The 24,865-nt window shown below is 35.2% G+C and overlaps 2 protein-coding genes across 2 annotated transcripts; both read right to left on the bottom strand.

Moving 5' to 3' along the window:
• Positions 1 to 218: 218 nt before the first annotated feature.
• Positions 219 to 1,157, bottom strand: LOC143393950 (olfactory receptor 4F21-like). The gene has a single exon (XM_076848443.2). The coding sequence runs from the start codon at positions 1,155 to 1,157 to the stop codon at positions 219 to 221; it is 939 nt and encodes a 312-aa protein (XP_076704558.2).
• A 19,285-nt stretch (positions 1,158 to 20,442) lies between these two features.
• On the bottom strand, positions 20,443 to 21,381 carry LOC143393949 (olfactory receptor 4F15-like). Its single transcript, XM_076848442.2, has one exon. The coding sequence runs from the start codon at positions 21,379 to 21,381 to the stop codon at positions 20,443 to 20,445; it is 939 nt and encodes a 312-aa protein (XP_076704557.2).
• Between the last annotated feature and the right edge of the window lie 3,484 nt (positions 21,382 to 24,865).

The raw sequence follows: 24,865 nt of genomic DNA, 5'->3' as shown, positions 1-24,865 counted from the left end.
GGTTCAGGATTATTATAATCTATGCTTTTCAAATAATTTTCTATTTGATTTCTTCTGTTTTCAGAAGAGATTTTCCCTTCCTTCTAATTAGAAGACAAAATGGCCTCAATATCAGCATGCATAAGCAAATGAGATTAGGCAAAGAAAGGCTTTTCTCTGAGTTTTATCATCAACAAGGAATGTCTGTGTTTAAAGAAGACTGTTCTAAATACAATCATTTAAGAGATCTTCGGGTAACTCACTAACTGTCGGCATATTCTCCTCATTGCCACCTTCATTTCTTGGTTCCTTAGTGTGTAGATGACAGGATTCAGAAAAGGAGTCAGAACAGCATCAAAGAAAGCCAGGAACTTATCCAGGTGTGTGGAGGGAGATGGCCATGTGTAGAAGAATATCAAAGGACCAAAGAACAAGACCACCACAGTGATGTGAGCTGACAGAGTGGACAGAGCCTTGGAGGAACCAGCAGAAGAGTGCTTCTGAACAGTGAGAATGATGACAACATAGGAAATGATCAGTATGAAGAAGGAGCCCACAGAGATGAAACCACTGTTGGCTGTGACCATGAGTTCCAGTCGATAGGTGTCTGTGCAGGCAAGTTTGATGAACCGAGGAAGGTCACAGTAAAAACTGTCCAACTCATTAGGGCCACAGAAGGGCAACTTTACTACAAAAAGCAATTGAACCACTGAGTGCATAAGGCCAACCACCCAGGCAGCCACTAAAAAGAAGATGCACATCCATGGGCTCATGATGGTCAGGTAGTGCAGAGGCTTACATATGGCCACATATCTGTCAAAGGCCATGGCTATGAGCAGCACCATCTCCACACCACCAATGAGATGGATGAAGAAGATCTGGGTGATGCAGCCTCTAAAGGAGATGACTTTGTGCTTCCTGAAAAGGTCATAAATCATCTTTGGGGAAATGACAGAAGAAAATCCCAAGTCAATGAAGGAGAGGTTGGCCAACAGAAAGTACATGGGAGAGTGTAAGTGAGGTTCAGAAGCTACTGTGAACACAATGATGGAGTTTCCCATCATGCTTGCCACATAAAACATGGAGGAGAAAACAAAGAGGAGTAGTTGGATACCCCAGGAGTTGGTGACTCCCAGGAACACAAACTCTGACACCACAGAGTGATTTGCTCCATCCATTGGCTTTGTTGGAGGTGCTGCCTGAAGGAGAACAGGAGAAAATGCAAATTATGACAAGTATATTAATAGATCAGGAGGAGAAAGGGCAAAGTTATAAAAATATAGTTTAGCATTAAAATCAACCTAAATGTCAACAAAGGCTTGTATATGAACAAAGTATATGAACAAAGGCTTGACATCACTAATAATCAGCAAAGTATTAGCTAAAATCACAGTGAAATATCTATTTACACTTGTTAAAAGAGTTACTATCACAAAGTCAAAATATAATGTTGGGGTGGATGTCATGTAAGAAATTCTTTATACACTGTTAGTTGAACTATAAGGTATCACACAATTCAGGAAAATAGTACATAGATTTGTCAAAAATTTAAACATAGTAGCTGGGTATGTAACTCAGTGGTAGAACACTTGTATGTACAGTACCCTGGATTATATCTCTAGCATCACCAGAAAGAAAAAATTACAGTAGAACTTCCATATAATCCACAATTTCACTTGTGGTTAAATATCTGAAGATTACTGACATTATTATATCCAATTTCCTATATTCATCACAATCTTAATTACAATATACTGGGAGAGTGTTATATATAGAAACAAGCTAATGACACACACATTCTTCATCTTATAAAAGAATATTCTGTGTTTTGTGGCATTATGAATGAGAATGGAAGTTTTTGTGCCAAGAAAACTAAGGAGACATGAGAAGACAATTTCTGAAAGATTTCACTTATATGTATAATATAAAACACCTTCATAGAAGCAGAGATTATTATGGTGGGCCAGGGATGGATGGGGTGTGGTGGGGAGATGTAATGGGAAGATATTCATCAAATATTCGGTTTGGATTCTTAATTTTGTATATCTGTTATACAATGTGGTGTTTGTTGTTTATAATAAATGTGTACTGCTTACTTGAATATTCCTAAGAAGTAGATCTGGAATGTTCTCATCACAAATAAGCATAGACTGATCCAATCTTTTTACAATGTGTATACACATATCCAAATCTAACATTGCTCACCATAAATATATTTAATATGTATTTTCAATTATACCTTAATGAAACTGGAAGCGAGGGGAATCCACTTATTATGCCCACAGATTTTGAACTTGTGACCACACAGAGAAGTTGGTGGCTGTCATACAGAGTTGTTCTGTTCCATGTAGTGTTGTCTCTGAATTTAATATCCTTCTGCTTTATCCAAGAGAAGTTGCAGTGATGTTCCACGTGAGATAGAAGGTTGGCCAACACAGGAAATTGATTCAACCCCAAGTTCTTTCGATTTTTGCTTCAAAACACATAGCCTGGTTCAGTCAGATAAAACTATTTAACTTTTCTCAACTCATGTCTCCACCAAGACGATAAGATTATTCTGATAAGAGAGAAGATGGGAGGAGAGGGGAGAGGGGATAGTAGAGGATAGGAAAGGTAGCAGAATACAACAGTTACTAATAGGGCATTATGTAAAATTGTGGATGTGTAACCGATGTGATTCTGCAATCTGTATTTGGGGTAAAAATGGGAGTTCATAACCCACTTGAATCTAATGTATGAAATATGATATGTCAAGAGCTTTTTAATGTTGGTATTTTTAAATATTATTTCACTTTGAAACAACCAATAAAAAAAGATTATTCTGATAAATAAGCCCTTCCTTCCTATTCCTCACCTCTGGGAAACATTATTTTCAAAGTTTATTAAATGTTTACCTTAGCTAGAAGGTCTTATTTTATGTTATTTGGAATCTCTGATGCAATGAAAAAGTGGTCGACCGAGAGATGCAGGTCCATGAACTGTCAAGTCAATTACCAGTTTGCATCACCTTAACTACTGGAATGGCAAGTAAGTGTTAGAAGTTTCTCCAACAACTTGACATTACAATGAAAGATAAATGTCTGAATTTGCATTCTACTAAAGTTTCAGTCCATGAAGCACTGGGGGAGAAAAATAGGAAAATGTGAGAATCATTGCCCTGGAGTAGAACAGGATCTGAAAGCTTAAACCTATGAAGGTCACTGTGGTGTAGTAGACAACACTTTGTTCAAACATTTGTGAAAGGAATTATGACATTGCATTGTAATTTTGATTGTTTTTAGGGAAGCAATATAATATAGTAGAAGAAAAAAGGACTTTGGATTCAAAACACCCAATTGTTTATATATCATAGTTCAGCCACTGACAAGCTAATATTGGGCAAGGTACTTAAACTTTTACTCATCAGTTTATTTATCAGACTAACAAATTTAAATACTGATTTCTTATGGTTGTAGGGATAAAATAAGATTGTAATCACGCATTCAATATGTTTGTATTCCATATATAGGTATTCAGTAAATATTAATATTACTTTCCTTTCATCATTTACCTATTATATGCTTAGTGCATGAGATAATAAGTAAATAAAACAGAAGATGGTATTGACAAGTAGAGAACATCTAAAAACCATGTCTGAAAGATATTTCAAAATATAGTGCCTTGTTCTGCTCAATAAAAGATTATAATATTCATTCTTTCAGTGATCAAAAGTAAATTTTAAGTATAAATTAAATGCATTTCTTTATAGTACTTACTACAAACATAATTTGTTGTTATGTTCTCCTTAATTAGACCACAATCCCCATAAAGTTACGGACTACATCTGTCTTTTCTCCAATGCTTCCCAAAACTTAGAATCACTACAGGTACATGATGGGAACAAGTAAGCATTTTCTGAAAGATATAAAAGGATGTATTTGGATGATTTAAAGGCATATTAAGTTATGCCTAATTATATAATTAAAGATGATAAGCAGACTGCAGTTCTGATGTGGCAGAGAAAATAGAAAATGAAGTATTATAAAAGTGATCAAGAATTGCAGAAATATGAAATAAAAAGATTTAAAGGAAAACCCAAAAAGGACTATGAAATTTGGGAAGTATGCATGTAATGAAAAGGGAAGAGAGAAAAATTTCATTTCAAATTATATCTTAGACAGTCTCTAAGATATGATCTACACTGTTCTTTTAACCTATTCTTTAGAAATAGTATAATTATAAACAAATTACAATATATCTCCAGGAATCTTTTCAGCACTAAGGCTCTTAGAAGATTTTCTCCATTAGTTTTCATGATCTATAAATTCGTTGTCTTTTTGGATCTCTGATCTCATGAAGTAGATAGGAACCCAAATTTCTCTTTAAAGTGAGTTTATAACAAAATGAGATGGAGCTATGGAATGTAGATGTGCCAAATGGATGAGACTATATTCCTGTAAATATCAGGGAATATAAAAGCTCATAAAGTTAGAGCCATTACAGCTTTAAAGTCACTTGACATAGGGTCAGGATTCAAATCTCATTCTAGAGAAAAAGTCCTGGAAAGGTTTTGAGATGAAGAGTTAAGGACATGATGCTTGGTATTTTTAAATATTATTTCACTTTGAAATTTTTGTCATCTGTAGTCTTTCTCTTCATGTATTGATTGTACATTACAAAATGACATTACCTTGGAAATTATTTGTCTTTGGGTCATCAATACCCTCAGGGAAACTCCTGAAGGAGCACTTTTGAAATCATCTTCTCTTATAAATCAGCTGTCCTTGAAATAATTTTTCTTACATGCTTTAATTATGTTCATTTGAACTAATTATATATCCATGATGCAAAAGACAAGACCTCTTTACCCTGTGTTGCAATCGATTCCTTTTTCTCTACTTATATAACATTTATAAATCCTCCAATTCAGATTCCCAGACATTCAATTTTTATAAATGAATATAAATATTTGGTAATGGGGCTCCAAATACAGAGTCATCAAGTTAAATGGGACCTATAGCAAATCTAGGTGTCATCTAAACCTTTATCCATGTATGTTTCCTCTGTCCTCTAGAAATATTCCAAGTTGATTATTTCCCTCAGCTCAAACTTACCGTGTTTTTACTCTTCAAAGTGTCACAAAACATTCTTTACACCCAAGTAAAATCTAACCCCCTCTAATTTGAGAACTTCTATACTCAGTACTCTGGGAGCATATCCTTTTCAAATAAATGCCTGTCTCCTTAAATGAAACAAAGTCACCCTGTAGCTTTCATTTGCAAAACTCAAAGAGTGACAACTTTTACAATTTTCCCTTTATGAACACTTTTTAAACTCTTCTCCATTCTTTTTACAGTTCAGAGATTAAACGTATATAAACACTCTAATTATAAACTATGGGGAAAACACAAACATAGTAACTCTTGGTATTTTAAAATATTATTTCACTTTGAAATTTTTGTCACTTTTAGTCTTTCTCTTCATGTATTGATTGTACAGTACAAAATGACATTACCTTGGAAATTATGTGGCTTTGGGTCATTGGTCACTATGTCAAATTTTTGTTTCTGTTCAAGTGTCTACAAGAGTCTTTTCCATCTGGTGAACTCGATAAGTTCCTAGTAAATTTTCTTCTATTTTATAGATTTTCAGTTTATACCCATCTTTTGAAAAGCCAATGGAGAGAAAATATACAACTTTAAAAAAATTTTTCATATGTATTTTTGTTTGCCTATTCACCAAGTGGCAGAAGATGAGATCATCAATGTAAACATCAGTTACGACAGAATGACTAATTGCAACCTATGCAGAATACAAAATATTACAAAACTGTGCCTTTTTCTAAAGTCTTTCATATTTTCCTAGGGAAAATGTGGTTCAATTCTAGGTTGAAATCAGTTAGCCTTTTCCAGTATGTCTGTAGGCTTTTTCACAATGATTCTCCTGTGTTATTCAATTCCTTCTCCAGAATATTTTCTATTTCAGTTTTGGACACACTCATGCCCTTTGGATCTGACTCATGGTCCTAGCAATTCCACGAACAGAATCATGTATCAAACTAAAGCCATGCTTCCTATTATTAAATTTATTCCCATACATCTATTTTACCTGTAAAGAGAAGAGCATCTTCTAGGACTCAGGTTTTCCTGTGCTCTCTAATGTAAAGGTCCATATAATATCCTGCAATAGGAAGATATGAAGCTAATTTTATATACCACAGAAGCAGTGACCAAGTGATACTACAAAAACATGATACCTCATGGTTTAGGGACTTTTTCCCTAGAGAATTTTTTTCTTTCTTTTTTTTGTCACTGTGACCAAAAGATCTAAAAAACTCATAATAAATGAATTCTAGATATGGCATAGGGGTGGGAAGGAAAGGGAGGGGGCAAGGGATTAGCAAGGATCGTGGAATGTAATAGACATCATTATCCAAAGCACATGTATGAAGATACAAATTGGTGTCAACATACTTTATATACAACCAGAGGTATGTGTAATAAGAATTGTATTGCATTCTGCTGTCATTTATTTTTAAAAAAATCAATAAAAAGAGAGGGAAACAAAGTGGAATTTTTTGGCATTTTTGTGCTATTTTGTTGCAAATTTGATAATTATATATCACAATTCCTACAACTAGGTAAATATTAACTTAAAAATTAATATAATCACTTAATTTAAAAAAAAACAGAATGCTACATTTTTAGAATATTATGAAGGCTTTATTTTTATACAATAATATATCATGTAATTAAGAATGTGTAAATGGATTTAGCCATACGGAAGTTCACTCAGTCAATAAAGCTTAAAAGTGAATAAAACAACTAAAAATATCTATCAATTGATTTTAAATGAATTATGTTACACCTATACAGTCAAATTCTCTGCAGCCACTAAAAAGCAAGTTAAATTTTATCGTGGTTAAATACAACCGCAACATACTGTTAACAAAGTGGATAGCAAAATAGCATGTAGTATGTTGTTGTACTTATATGCTTATATGATGCTGGACAAGAGCACAAAAATTCTTTCAGTAATTATATTGTCATATTGTGTGCATGTAAGAATATGTAGTAAGAAATACACCACTATGTACAACTGAAATGCATAAATTTAAAAAAATGTGAAGGAAAAAAGAAGAGAAAATTGGCCAGAACAGAGGGCAAGTTTTCAAATAGAAAAAGTTGACTGAGTACCTGTGGTAAATGTGGTTTATATACACAATGGAGATTACTCAGCCATAAACAAGAATGAGATTATGTTCCATGATTTTTGTTCTTTTGGATAAATACCAATCAAATTTCTTAATAAAACAGATCTCCGTGCACCTGTTTGAAATTCAGGTCTAGTTTGTTTATTTTGTTCGGCGTTCATATTAGCTATATATAACATTAGGACTCATTTTTATAATTATAAATCCATGGAACATAATTTGCTCCAATTCATTCTTCAGTACTTGTCGTTACCCTTCCTTCCTCCCTCCTCCATTTCTTATTTTTTACTCTACAGTTCTTTCTGCAATTTACTTACATTTAAAAAAAATTAGTTTCTTAGGGATATATAAATATACATAATGGTGAGATTCACTGTGGTATATTCATGTAGGTACATAGGAAAGTTAGGTCAGATTCATTTCACTGTTTTTCCCTTATCTTGTCCCTCCTCCCTCAATCCCCTTCTACTTCTCTGATATTTCTTTTATTTTGAGAAAACATTTGACCTTTGACTTTCTGGGTGTGGCATATTTCACTTAGCATAATAGTCTCCAGTTCCATCTATATACCAGCAAATGACATAATCTCATTCTTTTTTATGGCTGAGTAATCATCTGTTGTGTATATAAGCCACATTTTCTTTTCCATTCATCTATTGATGGGCACCCAGGTTGATTCCATAGTTTGGCTATCGTGAACTGTACTGGCATAAACATTGATGTGGCTGCTTCACCTTAATGTACTGATTTTAAGTCCTTTGGGTATATGCAGAGGAATGGGATAACTGGGTCAAATGGTGATTTCATTCCAAGTTTAATAAAGAATCTTCATACTGCTTTTCACAATGGTTGCACCAATTTGCAGTCTCACCAACAATGTATGAGTGTACTTTCCCCCCACATTCTTGCCAACACTTATTGTTACTTATATTCTCGATAATCGCCATTCTCACTCGAGTGAGATGGAATTTCAGTATAGTTTTTATTTGCATTTCTTTAATTGCTAGATATGTTGAACATTTTTCATATATTTTTTAACCAGGATTTTTGTTCTTTTGGATAAATACCAACCAAATTCCTTAATAAGATTCCTAAAACTCAAGAAATAAATTAAAATTCTGAAGACAAAGGAGCATGAAAAGAGCTCCTATAGAATGGGAGAAAATCTTTGCCAGCTACTCTTCTGACAGGAGTTTAATATTCAGAATATGTAAAGAAGTAAAAGAAAAAAATACCACCCAAATTAACCCAGTCCATAAAGGGGCAAATGAACTAAGCAGATATTTCTTAAAAGAAAAAACACAAATGACCAACAAATACATGAAAAAATGTTCAGCATCCTTAGCAATCAGGGAAATCCAAATATAAACTGTACTGAATTCTTCTCACTCTAGTTAGAATGGGGATCATTAAGAATGCAATAATAAGTGCTGGCAAAGATATGGGGAAGAGGCAAAGTAATTTGCATTGTTAGTGGGATTGCAAATCAGTACAACTACTCTGGAAAGCAGTATGGAGGTTTCTCAAGAGATTAGGAATGGAATCACCCTATGACCCAGCTATCCCATTCCTTATATGTTCATTCCTGATTCTGTTCTCTATTTTGCAAGTATAAGACTATTCCAGCAGCAGTTAAGACAAGAGTGAGGAAAAGATGAAATATGAATTACCAAACAAAGGATTCAATTTTCTGAATGGGAGAAGAATAGGGACTATAAACATTTATTTTTCTTAAAAACTTCATCAAAATAGGTACCAGTAAAATACCAACCTTAGAGCTTTTTTCTTTTTCTTTCTTTCTTTTTTTTTTTTTTTTTTTGTTTTAAACCAGGAATTGAACCTAGGGGTAATTAACCACTGAGCCACATTCTCAGCCTTTTTATTTTTTATTTTGAGACAGGTTCTCTCTAAGTTGCTTAGGGCTTCACTAAACTACTGAGACTGGCTTTGAACTCACTATCTTCCTGTCTCAGTCTCCAGAGTTACAGGGATTACAGACATTTGCCACCATGCCTGGCTCCACCTGAGAATTTTGATAATAATCATTCTAACCATTGTGGTTTTAATTTGCATTTAAATGATTAGTTGGTTAGTTGATGTTGTGTTGAGCATTTTTCATGTGTCTGTCTTCTATTTTATGTCTTTTATGAAAAATATCTATTTAAATTTATTGTCCATTTAAAAATTGTTTTTATTATTTTATTTGGTTTCAAAATTTTTGGCTAATCACAGTGAAGTAAACTAGAACAAAAATAAGAAACACCAATGTCCAAAATTAAAGAATCTTGCAAAGTTCTAATATTCTAAGTATTATTCTAGATTTCCTCTAGTGAAGATTAATGAAAACTTCTTTGCACTTTTCTCTGGTTAAAAAAATACCTTAAAATGTTTTAAATTGACAAATAAATTACAAACCTTTGTGTGGTATGGTGTGATAATTCCATACATGTATACAATTTGAAACGATCAAATCAGAGTAATTAGCACTTCATCTACTTAGCAACATGTCCTGCAGTCATTTGGGGCAAATGAAATTTTATTCTTATGCATGCCTGTATTGCATATTATATATTCATCAACTGATAGGCTTAGTTTTTTTTTGCTTTCTGGTTGCTTGAGTTGCATCATTGAGTTGCTTATTTGAAAATATTTTTTTGTGTGGGCATTTATTGCTATGAAAATCCTTGATCAGTATTACATCAATGATCTTTTCTTTGAGGTCTGTTGCGAGAGGTGTTTCTTTGGAGGTATCACCTTACCTTGTTTTGTCATATTTCTTGAGAACCTAAATTGAGATTTGTGCATTTATTAAATGTATGTTACATGATATCAGTGAGTTTAGACTTTAAAGATTATTCTGGAAGAGGGTGGAATCACATTTAATCAATGCTATAACATTATAGAATAAGACCTTTGTACTTAGGAGTGGTTTGGGTGTCTTAGAACTGTGGTGGGGGGTATGAACCATGGAGTGCATTCATAGGTTCACTGGTGGCCCAGCCAACTACATGGTGCAGGCCAACTAGAGAAGCATGTTGGACTGATTAGGGCAGCAGTTTGGATCAACTATGTGGCTTGACTGGAATATAGCAGCAGCTCTGGCCCAGCTGTGGCATGGGGTCAGTTGTAGTCATCAGTGTGACTCCATTCCACTTTGTCTCCTGCACTGCTACAGCCTGGGCTCTATGGGTTGCAGAAGAGATAATACAAGTTCCTTTTCTGGAACAGAGCTATGGTACAGACTTTAGGGTACTCCTCTAACTTGGCTATAGTCCTAGAGTTGCCAGCATCTGCAGTGAGGTTGTGAGTGTCCACAAATATAAGGCCCAATGGGACTCTTCCATTCATCCTTGCCCCTGCATCCTTGCCCCTCTTTGCCTTGGGGAATCCTTCTGGCCAGTGAAGTGTGTTCATGGTTGCTGGTGTACTTTATTCCACTCTCTCTTCATGAATTGCAAGATTATTATGTTGCCCTTGTTGGCCTCCATAGAATCTCTCAATTTCATACTTCTTGAATTTGTTCCTTCATTCATTCCTTTTCTGTTGCTTATTGCTCACTTTGCTTTTCTCTTCACTCTTTCTCATTTTAAACTCATTTTAAAAAAGCTCTGTGTCTTGGTCTTATTCTATGTTTTTTTACATTTTTAAAAATATTTATTTTTTTAGTATTGGACACAACACCTTTATTTTATTTATATATTTTTATGTGGTGCTGAAGTGTGAACCCAGGGCCTCACACAAGCACTCCACTGCTGAGCCACAACCCAGTCCTGTACATTATTTTTAATAGATGGTATGGGGAGATCTGAGAGGTAACAAATAATTTCAAGTTACATTCATCTTAGCATTGCCAACCTCAGAGAAAAGAGGTCAGTTTCCTGGGTCAGATTTGGATCACATTTTCACCTTTGTTGGGAGGGGCCAAGTTCTTGTGGTTGACAGCCTATAAAGAACTACATGGATTTGAGGAGGGTAATTTCCCAAATGAAGGAAATGGGGTATAGCCATTGTGAAAGGCTATATGATTCAGGACAGGCAAAAAAATAGTCACATATTTTTATTTGAAATACAAATTAATATTCTTGGATGAATTTTAACCTTTTACAGGTGAAATATTAGTGTTTGTCATGTAGAATTCAATACCCATTTATTAATTAAAGACATTCACTCTTTGTTCTTAGCATTTTCCAAAGTGTTTCTCCAAATGTGTTGTTCTCTTCTTGATTTTACCTATGACATTTTGATACATTAACATTAAAATTTTTGAGTCTAATTCTATGGAGATTTTTAATCATGGCTTCTCCATTTGTATTCTTAGGAAATTTATTTTCATGTCAATACCTAATGAATATTAATAAACATGTATTTATCAAATAATTGATGTACATAAAATTATGTTTAGTTAAAATATAAGCAAGTCATTATTAAATGACTTTATTAAACTTTATTAAATTCTGTACTTGACAGTGCCATCTCTTGTCCTGTTGGGATCTTGACTGATACAAATATACCAAGTTGAAAGTCAAAATCCATTTTTGCCCCCCTAATAATGACTCTGTCCTGAAATTATCAAAAAATTTATGAAAATATTTATTCTCTATTTGTCCAAAAAAGTAAATATTTATTAATTATTCAGCAGAGCTGGGGATTGAGCCCAGGGCCTAATGCATGCTAGAGAGCCAATAAGCCACACACCAGCCTTTTTAAAAATATCTAATTTGTGTCAAGGTCTTGTTAAATTACTCAAGCTGGCCTTAAATTATTGATCCTCCTTCCTTAGCTTCCTGAGTATCTTGGATTATAGGCTTGCACTACGGTACCTGACTCAGAGGAGTAAATATTTATATGCTTAGTAACCCTTTCCCCTACTTGCTGGTTTTCTTTCTATTTATTTATATTTTTTAAAATTAGTGCTGTATAGATAACACAAAAGTGAAATTCACTGTGCTATATTTATATAAGTATGTAGGAAAGTTTGGTCAATTTCATTTCACCATTCTTTTTTCCTGCCCTTCTTCCTTCCCCCTCCATCCCATGATCTCTCTCTTTTATTTTCAAGGCATTCCTCGCCCCCACTCTACCCATCTTCTTATTTTGGTCTAGTTGTTTCATATGAAAGAAAACATTTGACCCTTGGCTTTCTGAGTTTGACATATTTCACTTAGTATGATGTTCCCCAGTTCCATCCATTTACCATCAAAGGTTATGATTTCATTCTACTTTGAGTAAAACTCCATTGTGTATAGATCCACATTTAAAAAAATGTATTCATGTATTGCCAGGCATCTGGGCTGATTCCATAGTGTGGCTATTGTGAATTGTGCTGCTACAAACATTGATATGGCTATATTATTGTAGTGTGCTGATTTTTGTTCTTTTGGATAAAAACGAAGGAGAGGGATAGCTGGGTCATTTGGTGGTTCCATTCTCATTTTTTTGAGGAAACTCCATACTGCTTTGAAGAGTGGTTATACTAATTTGCAGTCACACCAACAATGTATGAGTGTACTTCCCTCTGTCTTTGCCAGCATTTATAATTATTTTTATTCTTAAAAACTGCCATTCTGATTGGAGGGAGATGAAAAATCAATGCAGTTTTTTTCAATGTTGTTTGATTTGCATTTTCTGGATTGCTAGAGATGTTCAACAGTTTTCAATATGGTTGTTAGCTATTTATATTTCTTTTGAGATGTGTTTGTTTTTCTCATTTATTGATTGGGTTATTATTTTCTTTTTGGTGTTAAGTTTTTTTGAGTTCTGTATATATTCTGGAGATTAATCCCTTATGTGAGGAGCTGTTGGCAAAGATCTTCTTCCATTTTGTAGGCTTTTAATTACAAAATTTCACTAAAGTAGTAACTAGCTCTTATTTCAGAGAGTGTACCCAGGAACTGTTGTAACTGGAGAAAAGAGAGTTCAGCACAGCATTGGGAGAAATTCCCAAAACCATAAAAACAAGTGGGGATTTGTATGGCTAAGGAGAAGGTTGTGGTGTCAGTGGACTGAAAATCATTATAATTAGATATCAAGTTTTTGGGGATTCTCTAACTTAGCAGTATCCTTGCTAAAACTGGTCTATGCACACCTAATAGGGAAGGGGACCAAAGTGAAGTCCTAGTCGAGAAGAATTCTAAGAGGGACCAGATTGACTGACTGAATTTTGGTCAAGGAGAGTCTTTGTTCCCTTGAGGTTGGAAAATTGAGAATTATCTGCCATATACGATTATAGTAGTAGTCCAGTGAAGCTCCTGACCACTAAAAATATAATCCCTTACTGCCACAATTGTCCTATCCACATATTAAGAAAAGTAATGATATTTGTAAAGTAGAAAAGTGAATAAGTTTTATGAAAAGAATCTGAAGGCATAAAGACTCCATATAAGTAACGAAAGTGATGAAACACTCTCTCTCTCTCTCTCTCTCTCTCTCTCTCTCTCTCTCACACACACACACACACACACACACAGTGTGACTTACCCATTACTTTTAATATTCTCTATGCAACCTAATTTATAAGTTACTCAAGGAATGTTCACTGAGTGCTGAATATAACACAAAACCAAAGTCTTAAGACAACTAAGGATCTTAAAATTATGTTTCAAAATACACTATAAAACTGTCAGAATTTTAGTTCCAATTGACTGAAAAAATAACTGTACAATTTTTATAATTTTAAAAACTTTCTTTAAACTCCACTCCAATAATACCAAGAAGAAGACAATATGAAAATTATTATGAAACCACTCTCTTTCCCAGGAGTTTAGTTTGATTATTTGAATTTGAATACTATAGGGATAAATCCACATCAAAATTTACAGCAGCACAACTCACAATAACCAAGCTACGGAACCAACCTAGGTGCCCTTAAATAGATGAATGGATACAGAAAACGTGGTATATATTCACAATGGAATATTAGCCGTAAAGAAGAATGGATTTATGACATTTTCCAGCAAATGGATGGATTTGGAGACTATCTTGCTAAGTAAAGTCAGTCAGTCCCAAAACACCAATGGTCAAATATTTTCTCTGATAGGTGGAAGCTACCACCATAAGAAGTGCAGTAGATTAGACAATGGGGTATGGAAGGAAAGGATAAGGTGATAAGCAAAGGAAAGACAGTGGAATGAATCTGGCATAATTTTCCTGTGTGTGTGTGTGTGTGTGTGTGTGTGTGTGTGTGTGAGAAACACAGTGGATCCTACCACCATATATATGCATAAGAATGGAACTCTAACTAGAATAAGATATACTTAAACTTGTATAATTATATCACCATTTAGTTATATAATGTCATGTATAACTAAAAAGAGCAAATAAAAAAGAGTCAAAAGATTTTTAAAAAAGAAGTTCACAGCTAAGAGCAAAAAGTTTCCCATCCAGAGGCAAAACATTAATGACTTGCACACATAGCTCATGAGTAGCCAGCTTTGCCTTGTTAAGTTCTGGTGTGCTGTTGTATAGTACGGGGCTGTAGATCACAGTTATGTATCGTATATTTCAAAAAGCTAGAAGAAAGAATTTTGAACATTTTTAACCATAAATAATGATAAGTGAAGAGATAGATATATTAAAACTAATTTAAACATTAAATGATGTATTTGCATCAAAACACTACATGATATCTCATTATCATGCTTTTATGTATCAGTTATACTACGTCCAAGTATTAAAAAAACAAAACAAAACAAAACAAACAGTCTTTGATTCCAGGCAGGTGACATCATCTCAGATCCATGGGTTACTGCTTCCCTGGGTGAGCTCCCATGCTCTATCAGGATGCACAGGCTGGCTGAGCACAAGGATGGTTGTGACTCATATCTTGCTCTTCACAGCACCTAAAAGGATGCAATTCCTATAACCGGGAAGCTGTTAAAATGATAAAGTCATTTTCCTCTCCAAGTTTTCCCTTTTTAAAATTTTAATTATTTATATATTTTTTACTTCTAAAGTGGATGTGGTGACACATGCTAGTAATCCCAGCTACATGGGAGGCTGAGGCTGGGGGTATCAAGTATAAGCCCAGGCTGGGCAACATAGAAGGACCCTGTCTCAAAAATGAAATAAACTAAGCTAGGCATGGTGGTTCATACCTGTAATCCCAGTAACTGGGGAGGTTGAGGCAGGAGGATTGCAAATTCCCATCTGAGCAACTTAGTGAGGCCCTAAACAATTTAGCAAGACCTGTTTCAAATAAAAAAGGAGGCTGGGTATGTGGCTTAGTGGTTAAGCACCCTTGGGTTCAATTCCTAGTAACTTCTCTCCCCTACTCCCCGTCCCCTCACCCCTATACCCTACCCCCGACCACCCACAGCTCCCCCACACCCCCTCAAAAAAGAAAGAAAATGATAATGCTTGATCCATAGAATTGTTATAAGGAATAAATAAGGCTGTATATAGAAAACATTCGTTAAGTGTACCACCAATGGTAATGAAGATGAGAGGGAGCATTCCATAAATCACTCGGCCTTCATTCCTAAGAATTCTCATCAAAAGAACTCTGACAATGTGACATGTTGATTTTATTGGGGAGTTCTAAGAGATATTTTTAATTATCCTGGTCATTCCAAAATATCTCCAAATGGTTTTAGAATAAATTCAAAGCTTGCTTGCCAACATAAAGTCTCCGAAACTATGAATTTCAAGACACAAGTTGCCAGAGTTGCCATAATTTATAAGAGTATATTCATATATATCTAATTTTACATCAATTAACAGGTGGACAGAAATTCAGTTTGATGATTTATCTAATATAAGCTTAAGTTATGCAACTTATCGATCTTGAACTTATCTTCACCACCATTCTTTTACTATTGATGGAAATAATAATGAGTCAAAAAAATTATCTTCAATTCATCCTCACTTTAAACTTCCACTTCTACAGTAGTTTTACTTGTGCTTCAGAAGTCATTCTACCTTTGGACCCCTCAAATTCACCCCCTACACTGTTACAAAAGTGATGTTAGAAAAAAATCTTTTCATGTTACCCTCATGTTCATGTATCTCTTATTACCTATTACTACTCTTAGTCCTAGGTACCAAATACATTATGCCTCTTAATACGCATCCAACCTATCTCTATTGCTGTGATGCATCAAAAGAACACCTTCAGAGCTCATTGATTAGGCTTGCCCTTGTACAGTATTCCACACCTTTGAATTGTGTTCACATGGCATGAAATGCCTTCTCACACTTAGATGGCAACCTCCTATGCAAATTTCCTACTTTCACCAGCTTTACTAAAGTATAATGGAGAAAGAAATATTGTATGTATTCAAGGTGTACAATGGGATGTTTTGATAAAAGAATTTATATAATGAAATTTTTACCATAGTCAAGCTAGTTGCCATATCAATCACCTCACCTTATTGTTGGTTGGAATAAATGAGATCTACCCTCTTAAAAATTTTTCAAGGATACAATACATCACTATTAACCATAGTCATCATTCTGAATGTTTGGGAGCCTGGACATATTCATCTTTCTCCTCAATTTTCAATACCAAGCTCAGCTTTCTCCTCTGAGACTTCTAAGCAGAATTCTTCATCTGCTCCTTTATGCCTACACCTCATTATAGATTTACACATTTATGGATGCATAGATAGATACAGAGATACAGGGATATGCATTGCATATGACACTTATATGTTGTATTGTAGCAATTTGTTTCCTACCCTTCTCCTTCACTAGGCAGTGATATCCCTGGAATCTGTAATTGTGTATTTTTCATCTTCTTATTTCCATCCCCAACTGGCACACAACACATTATTCTGAATCCTACTTAATTCCTGTAGACATTGATTATTGGACTAATCCTCGCATTTTGATTATAATTCAACCTTCTGCATCCACTGTCCCTTGAGAGAGAGAATGGGCTAACCAGAGGCTCCATCTAGGCTACCCTCTGGCAGTCAATTCCAGTTATGAATCAAACACTCGTGAAAACTGGCTCATTCTCTGCCACTGATGAGTGGACTAATATAAATTCTGATTCTATCAGAATGAAGGAACCCCATGAAGTGTTCACTTAGGCTTCAACCTTTTTTTCAAATGGTATGACTCTATCATGGACTAAGGGTCTCCAAGGAGTAGAGAGTGCACTACCTCCATAATGATGCATAATGATGTCTGGATAGGAGAAACCTATAAAGTTATTTTATTATATGAATCACTTCTAAACCTTACCCCTTTTGAATAATAAATTCATGGATATTTTAATGATATATTAAAATAACAGAACCTAAATTTCAAATAGCATATTTTGGAGCCCAGCACAGTGACACATGCCTGGAATCCCAGTAACTTGAGAGGCTGAGGCAAGGGTATCACAAGTTTAAAGCCAGCTTTACCGATTTAGTGGGTCCTTAAGCAACTTAGTGAGACCCTGTCTCAAAATAAATAAAATAAGATAAAAAGGTTTGGGAATGTGGCTCAGTGATTAAGTGCCCCTGGGTTCAATCCTTGGTACTTTCTCAACCCCCAAATCAAATAGCATATTGTATTGAGTTGATGTATATTTTATCTTTACCATTATAGGCTGTTAAGTAAAGGGGAAAATATTTAGATTTTAAAACTACAGGTGAAGGGATCCACCATCCTGTGAGATAGTATAATACAGTGATTTGGAAGCAGGATGCTAAAGCAGAAGCCACCTAGATTTGTATCTTTGTTCTATTGTTTAGTAGCTGCATGTCCCTAAACTACTCTCTGAATATTTCTGTTTCTACTAGTTACCTAATCTGTGGAATAATAATGAAAATATTATCTAGCTGAATTCTGTTGGAATTAAATTAGTTAATGTGTGTAAGCAACCTAGGCTATTTCCCGTCACATTGTAAGTGTTCAATAAATGTTGTTGGTGGTTGTGTTGATGGTGGTGGTGGTGGTGGTGGTAATGCGAACATTGGCAATGGTGGTGGAGGTGGTATTTATGAGAACAATGAATGCACTTTAAATATCTTGTGAGAATATCAATAGATAAGAAAAAGTTATGACTGTTTTAATTAGGTTTGTAAATGAAACAGCTAAAGGCAAGCAGAATGATGATAAAACTGATCTGAATTTTATTTACAATGATTCCACATCTAAGTTCCCATTTTCCAAATTAAAAAATCAGAGAATCACATAACTTTTATTAGAATAATATCCAAAGAAGTCTATCAGGAGTTCATCAAGAGAAACAGAAGTATAAAAAGTTTACCAAAAGGGAAGAAAAACAATTTCATATATAGACAACCATCACCCAGCAGCTATTTTACCAAAAAGAAATATTTCTCACCTGGTTAAGTTAAAATCTAAGCCTGTATTTGTCCTAATACAAATATAATTTACAAGTGAATCAATAATTTTTTAAAAGTCAAAAATAAGATAAGAAAAAAGTACATATAGAAGAATAAATTAAATTTCCAAAAGAAGTCTGAGACTGGCCAATACTTTAACAGATGGATTCATTACAAGAACCTATGAAAAATCACAAACCTTGCTGGTGGTGGTGAGATATACCTGTAATTTCAAGGGCCTGGGAGGCTGAGGCAGGAGGATTATAAGTTCAAGGCCCTTACTAAGCAACTTAGGGAGACCCTGTCTCAAAATAAAAAATAAAAAGGGTTGGGGATATAGCTCAGTGGTAAAGCATTGCTGGGTTCAATCCCCAGCACCAAAAAAGAAAGAAAAGAAAAAAAAATCACAAGCCTTCAGAGAAATGGACGCAAATGTAACATTTTTCTAGATTCCTTAAAATAGTATAATAGTATAGTATTTTAGTATAATATCATAAATATTAGTTTATAAAACAATAAATTAGTTTGTTAACAAATCAAAAAGATTTTCTCCTTGCCGTATATTATCTTTAGGCCCCCAAATTTCTAAAGTGCCCTGGCTGTACAGTCATGGAAACCATGATCCACTAACAGAAGCATACGAAGGCATGCAGTAACATACATACCCCAAATTCTTGAACCTCATATCAGAAAACAGACAGATCTTTGTAGCAATGAGAAGTGATGGTGAATGCCCTTTAGAGGATTCATTCAGTAGAAAAGCATATGGACAGAGGAATACTGTTCAATTGTGGAGGTTTTTTGTAAGGGACATTAAAAAGCCATTGATAAAGTATAATCATGTGGTTATGAAATAACCAGAACTTAGTCTCAAATATTTATTGTTGCACTTCAAATAAAGAAGAAACTGGAAATGACATATGATCACATGAAACCAATGACAATGAAAAGAGCAATGTCCTCATTTGTGTAACTTCTCGTTGGGGTGAGAAACAGAAAGTCAATGGAAGCCAGAGGAGCAGTCTGTTAGCAGAAAGCTCAGAAATTCAAATCAACAAGTGGGCTTAGATATATTTTTAATTTTTTAAATCTAAAAGTAAGGAAACCTGATTTTCATCTTAAATTTATTATGTAACACCTCTCTTTCTGACTATGATCATCTATAAAATGAATAGGTTGAAAAAAATGATCGCTCAAATTACAGTTCTAAAATTCCAAACTCTATTTTATTTTATTTTTATTTTTTTTTTTAATTTTATTTTTTTTTAAATTTTTTTTTTTAGTACTTGGCGGACACAACATCTTTGTACATGGTGCTGAGGATCGAACCCTGGCCGCACGTATGCCAGGCAAGCACGCTACCACTTGAGCCACATCCCCAGCCCCCCAAACTCTATTTTATAACAAAGAGTTTTCTTCTAAGTGCCCAAAGGATGGGGTAGGAAGGCAGATACTAGAGAAGGGAGGGAAGAAAAAAAGAAAACCAAGTACTTAGTTATTATGGCAATTTGCTAGGTAGTTTGAATAAAGAACATAAACAAATTCAAAATGGGAAAAGGAGTAATACACTAATTTCCAACTCTAAATAACTTAATGAACTGCTTGGCATCTTTTGAGGTTTAAGAATATTGGAGGCAGTGGATTAAAGGTGAAAATTGGCTTTGGTTTGAAACATTTTACATTGTAGTTACAAAGAGAATGAAGCTGAAAGCATCTCTTAGTTGTGTTTAAAATTATCAAAGTAAAAATACTCACTGTGTTGTTATCATGAATATTAAATGATTTATATTAATTATCCAATGCAGGGTCTGAAGCATAGGAAGCTCCACTGCTAGATCCCTGTCTCCTACTTGGTGAGGGTACTGGAGATATAAAAGAGCATGGTAACATACCTAAATGTAACGTAGTGCACTAGATCAAAAATTTCAATAACTTCATTTTTTCCAATCATCATTGAGTATAGAGTTGCATTTTGGTTTATCTTTAGAGTATTTATGACATCTTCCTGTAACCCACAAGCTGATAGAAAAGTTTCCTCATTGCTGCCTTCATCTCCTTGTTCCTAAATGTATAGATCAATGGATTCAGAAAAGGAGTGATAACTGCATCAAAGATAGCCAAAAATTTGTCCACGTGTGATGAAGGGAAAGGCCAGGTGTAGAAGAAGATCAATGGCCCAAAGAATAAAATTACCACAGTGACATGAGCTGATAAAGTGGAGAGGGCCTTGGATAAACCACCTGAGGAGTGTTTTTGAACAGTAACCAGAATGAAGATGTAAGAAATGATCAGTATGAAGAAGGACCCCACAGAGATGAGCCCGCTGTTGGCCGTGACCAAGAACTCCAGTCTGTCAGTCTTTGTGCAAGCAAGTTTAATGAGCTGAGGGAGATCACAGTAGAAGCTGTCCAGTACATTTGGGCCACAGAAGGGCAGGTCTACAATAAAAGCCAACTGGGCCACTGAGTGGATGAGGCCAAGGATCCAGGCAACAACCAAAATGAAAATGCACATCCTTGGGCTCATGATGGTCAGGTAGTGCAGGGGCTTACATATGGCCACATATCTATCAAAGGCCATGACTATTAGCAGAACCATTTCTGTGCCCCCAATAGCATGTATAAAGAAGATCTGAGCTATGCAACCCCCAAAAGAGATTGCTTTGTGTTTTCTAAAAAGGTCATAAATCATTTTGGGGGCTGCAATGGAACAAACTCCCAGGTCAAGAAATGAGAGATTGGCCAGAAGGAAGTACATGGGGGAGTGTAAGTTCGAGTCAAAAGTCACAGAGAACACAATGAGGAGGTTTCCTGTAAGACTTGCCAAGTAGAACACAGAAGAAAAGAGGAAAAGTAGAAGCTGGATCACCCCCGAGTTGGAAAGTCCCAGGAACACAAACTCAGACACTACAGAGTGGTTGGCTCCATCCATTGTCTCAAAAAGCAGACCTGCCTCAAGAATTACCTGATAAAGGAAAATAACAACAACAACAACAACAAAATCAAGCTTTTTAGGGACTCATGGACTACATGAGATTCAATTTGTAAGGAAAAAATACTGCCTGAGCAATGCCAAAACCCTTCCGCCATTCAACTATAGCTGCAAAAACAAGCCACTGCTTCAAACTCCCAGACTCCCTAAAATTTTCCAGATTAAAAAAGAGATTAGGCAAAAAAAAATTAGGAATTAGAAGATCACTGGAGAACTAGGAATTCTCTGGATAATATGATGATGGAGGGGAAAGGGCATGGAAATGAACTCTGATTTCTCCCTCACAGTTTATTGCTCCTGCTCATGGAATTCCCCAAACTTCAAGCAATTTCTCATGACCTTTGTTTTCCTCATGTCTTTACTCCTGTATACAATACTATCACTCTCATTAATACTCCCTCATGTTTAGCTTCATGCTATTCCTGTTTTATCACATCATATTCACGTTTTCCTCATGAAGAGAGGAGATAATGTAGAAACCCTAAAATTCCCACTTTGATAGCTCAGTCCAGGGTGCAGAGGGATTACAAAGCTTGGGCTGTGACAGCATTTTGGAAATCTACAAGGTCAGAAAAGAGATTCATGATGCAGAATCTAAAGATGGATGGTGTAAAAACAGGGTAGTAAACAAAATTACACAAGAATGATACTTGCAGATTACCATCTATGCCTTATTAACTTTCCCTGCTTCCTGGAATGGAAAGAACATCATGCTTCAAATCAGGAGGATGTAAACAAGTCTTAGCCCTTCTCTGAGGGAACTTGAGTACTCAGACCTTTCTACCATCCCTCCAATCTCAGCTTACTTCCTGAACCCAGTTTCATCATCTGTAAAATAAAGGGGCTGAGGCAGGTGACATTAAGGAATCCTTTCAAGTGAAATGTTTCTATTATTGTATCATTCAGTGCTGGTCTGCTCTATAATGAAGCTCACCACAATGTTGATATTCTCTTCATTGAATTGCTAGTATATTTGTATCTTTTTCCTTCTTTGCAGTCAGGTGTATCTCATATTCCATAGAAAGCCCTCTCTTCAAACTAATCTCCCTCTTTTCTAATTCATTCTGTGACTTGATTAACAATATTGCAAATCTGCTGTATCATTTATTTTGTTACTTATCACAATCATCAACAAATAATCAGTAAACATCTATTAGATGTCCATCATTCCCAATGGACACTCTGAACTTCCTGAAGTATATTTAAGGCTTTTGCACTTTAGCACACACATATGAAATATAAAAATCAGTAAAAAGTAAACTATTTTAAAATGTCAAATAAGGCCAGGCTTGGTGGCACACACCTATAATCCCAGCAATTTGGGAGGTTGAAGCAGGAGGATCACAAGTTCAGAGTTCAGCAATTTAACAAGGTCCTGAGCAACTATAGAGACCCTGTGTCAAAATAAAAAATAAAAAGTAGCTCAGTGGTTGAGCACTGCTGGGTTAAATCCTCAGTACAAAGAAAATGTCAAATATGTAATATGATCACATGATTTTTGAAACAGAAAAGACATCCATGAATCAGGGTGATTAGGGCTGTCTTCAGAACAAAATCATAATCCGTGCTGCAGATTAAGTGAGGGATCTAATCTAGTTCCATATACAGCATCATAACAAAGCTAAAAGCATTACTGAATGATTTCCCCAGTCTGGAGAGGTATGATTACTTAAAGAACTGCTTAATCATCCCCCAGTCTGCAGCAGTGGTTGGTGAGCTCTCTATGGAAATAATGATAACTCACAAAAACAAAAACAGTGACCACCATGTGCAAAACACCATAATTACTCCTTTACAGACATGATCCTGTTTGATATCTATGAAAACCATGAAAATTTGTATTATTGGCTCCTTTTTACAGGTAGAGAAATGAAGACCAAGGAGGAGAAGTAAGGTGCCAGGCCAGGAGTGGTAGAACTGATACTGATGCTCTCTCTGCTGTCATCCTACATGTAGAGCAGACAGCTTTTTCTCTTGACTTCACAGTTGTATCACATGCCTAGACCCTTTCTGGGAGCCGTGTTCTACTCCAGCACACTGGACAAATCTAAGGTGAAAAAAAGACAGATTTGACCTCAAGTGTTCACAGCATGTGGGTTTCTTAAGCCACTTCAATTGCATCCATAATATATTCTGGCTTTTTAAATAAACATGGTAGGAGAATGCAAAGCCATATAAAACCTGCTGTGCTTTCAGACCCCCAATGTCTTGGTCTCCACAGAATTCCTTAATTTTTGCAGAAGAGACTTAGTTCTTACCTTCTCTAGTGAATGGACAAAGAAGGAAAGGCACTCTGTCTCCATATCCCAGAGAATGCCCTCTCCTCACATTGATCATGCCTTCTTCCTCTTCTGTAATTCATTTTATGACTCGATTAACATATCATTGCAAATTTGCTGGATCCTGTATTTTGTATTTATCATAATAATTTGTACTCAACCAACAAACATGTAATAGATGCTCATCATGCCCAGTGGACAGTTTGAACTTATTGAAGTATTAAAATATTCACTTCCCTTAAGGCTTTCACATTTTTAGCACATCAACAACATGTCTCTGTGTCAAAAATAAACTCCAGAACTAATACAAGTAGATTCTGTTCAAACTTCCAAGACTTTCTCCTTAATGTTCTTGTTCCCTTTCTCTGACTTCAACCTTTAATTGATGTGGATTTTTAAAAGTCAAGAAAGAAATTTCACTTTCTGTGTCCTTTTCAATCTCATTTTATTGATGCTTACTCATTAAGCTCTGCTAAAGCTGCTTCCCTTGTGCAGGTAATATTTAATTCATTTCTTTACAAAATAATACCATCACTAGAAACATCTATTTAATAATACTTGCCCGTGGGGGCTTCAGCACTGTACTCCAATATCCCTAAGCTATTTCTGTATTTGCCACCAATCTACTCATTTAAAGACCAATGTGTAACTCTTTCCAAAACATAACCCCACATTCCCCTGGTCAGATCTAGCATAACTTTATGCACAAACATCTTTAAAAATGCTATTATTGTGGGAGATAGAACTAATTGGAACACAGGGGAATACTGACCAAATGATTTAGCAGAGACGGGATCACCAACATGAGACTTGGGATCACCAATGTCTATCTAAGGGAATTGTCATCCAGAACCTGACAAGCCAATGGATAAGCTGTAAGTGAGTCACAAAAGAGGGAGTGGAGGTAGAGATAAAAATATTAGAATATAAAAGAAAAAAAAACTATATAAATGATAAGGTGAACCTAAGTGGCATCATCCTCTGAAACCTAAAGCAGAGGTTTATGTTTGCATCTCTAGAGGAACTTGTTTTCAAGTACTCATAAAGAATACACAAAAGAACATATATTAAGTCTCAGTAAATCTTCAAAATGGAAATGGTACATTCTTTTACATGTTCCAATCACAATCTAAGAAAACTGAATT

This window comes from Callospermophilus lateralis, chromosome 3 (genome assembly GCF_048772815.1).
Source record: "Callospermophilus lateralis isolate mCalLat2 chromosome 3, mCalLat2.hap1, whole genome shotgun sequence".
Taxonomy (NCBI): domain Eukaryota; kingdom Metazoa; phylum Chordata; class Mammalia; order Rodentia; family Sciuridae; genus Callospermophilus; species Callospermophilus lateralis.
The sequence above is the reverse complement of the archived record's forward strand: the minus strand, read 5'-3'. Positions and strand labels throughout refer to the sequence as shown.

What these genes read in the sequence shown, in the direction of transcription:
- LOC143393950 (XM_076848443.2), bottom strand. Translation starts at nt 1,157, where the DNA reads ATGGATGGAGCAAATCACTCTGTGGTGTCAGAGTTTGTGTTCCTGGGA.
- LOC143393949 (XM_076848442.2), bottom strand. Translation starts at nt 21,381, where the DNA reads ATGGATGGAGCCAACCACTCTGTAGTGTCTGAGTTTGTGTTCCTGGGA.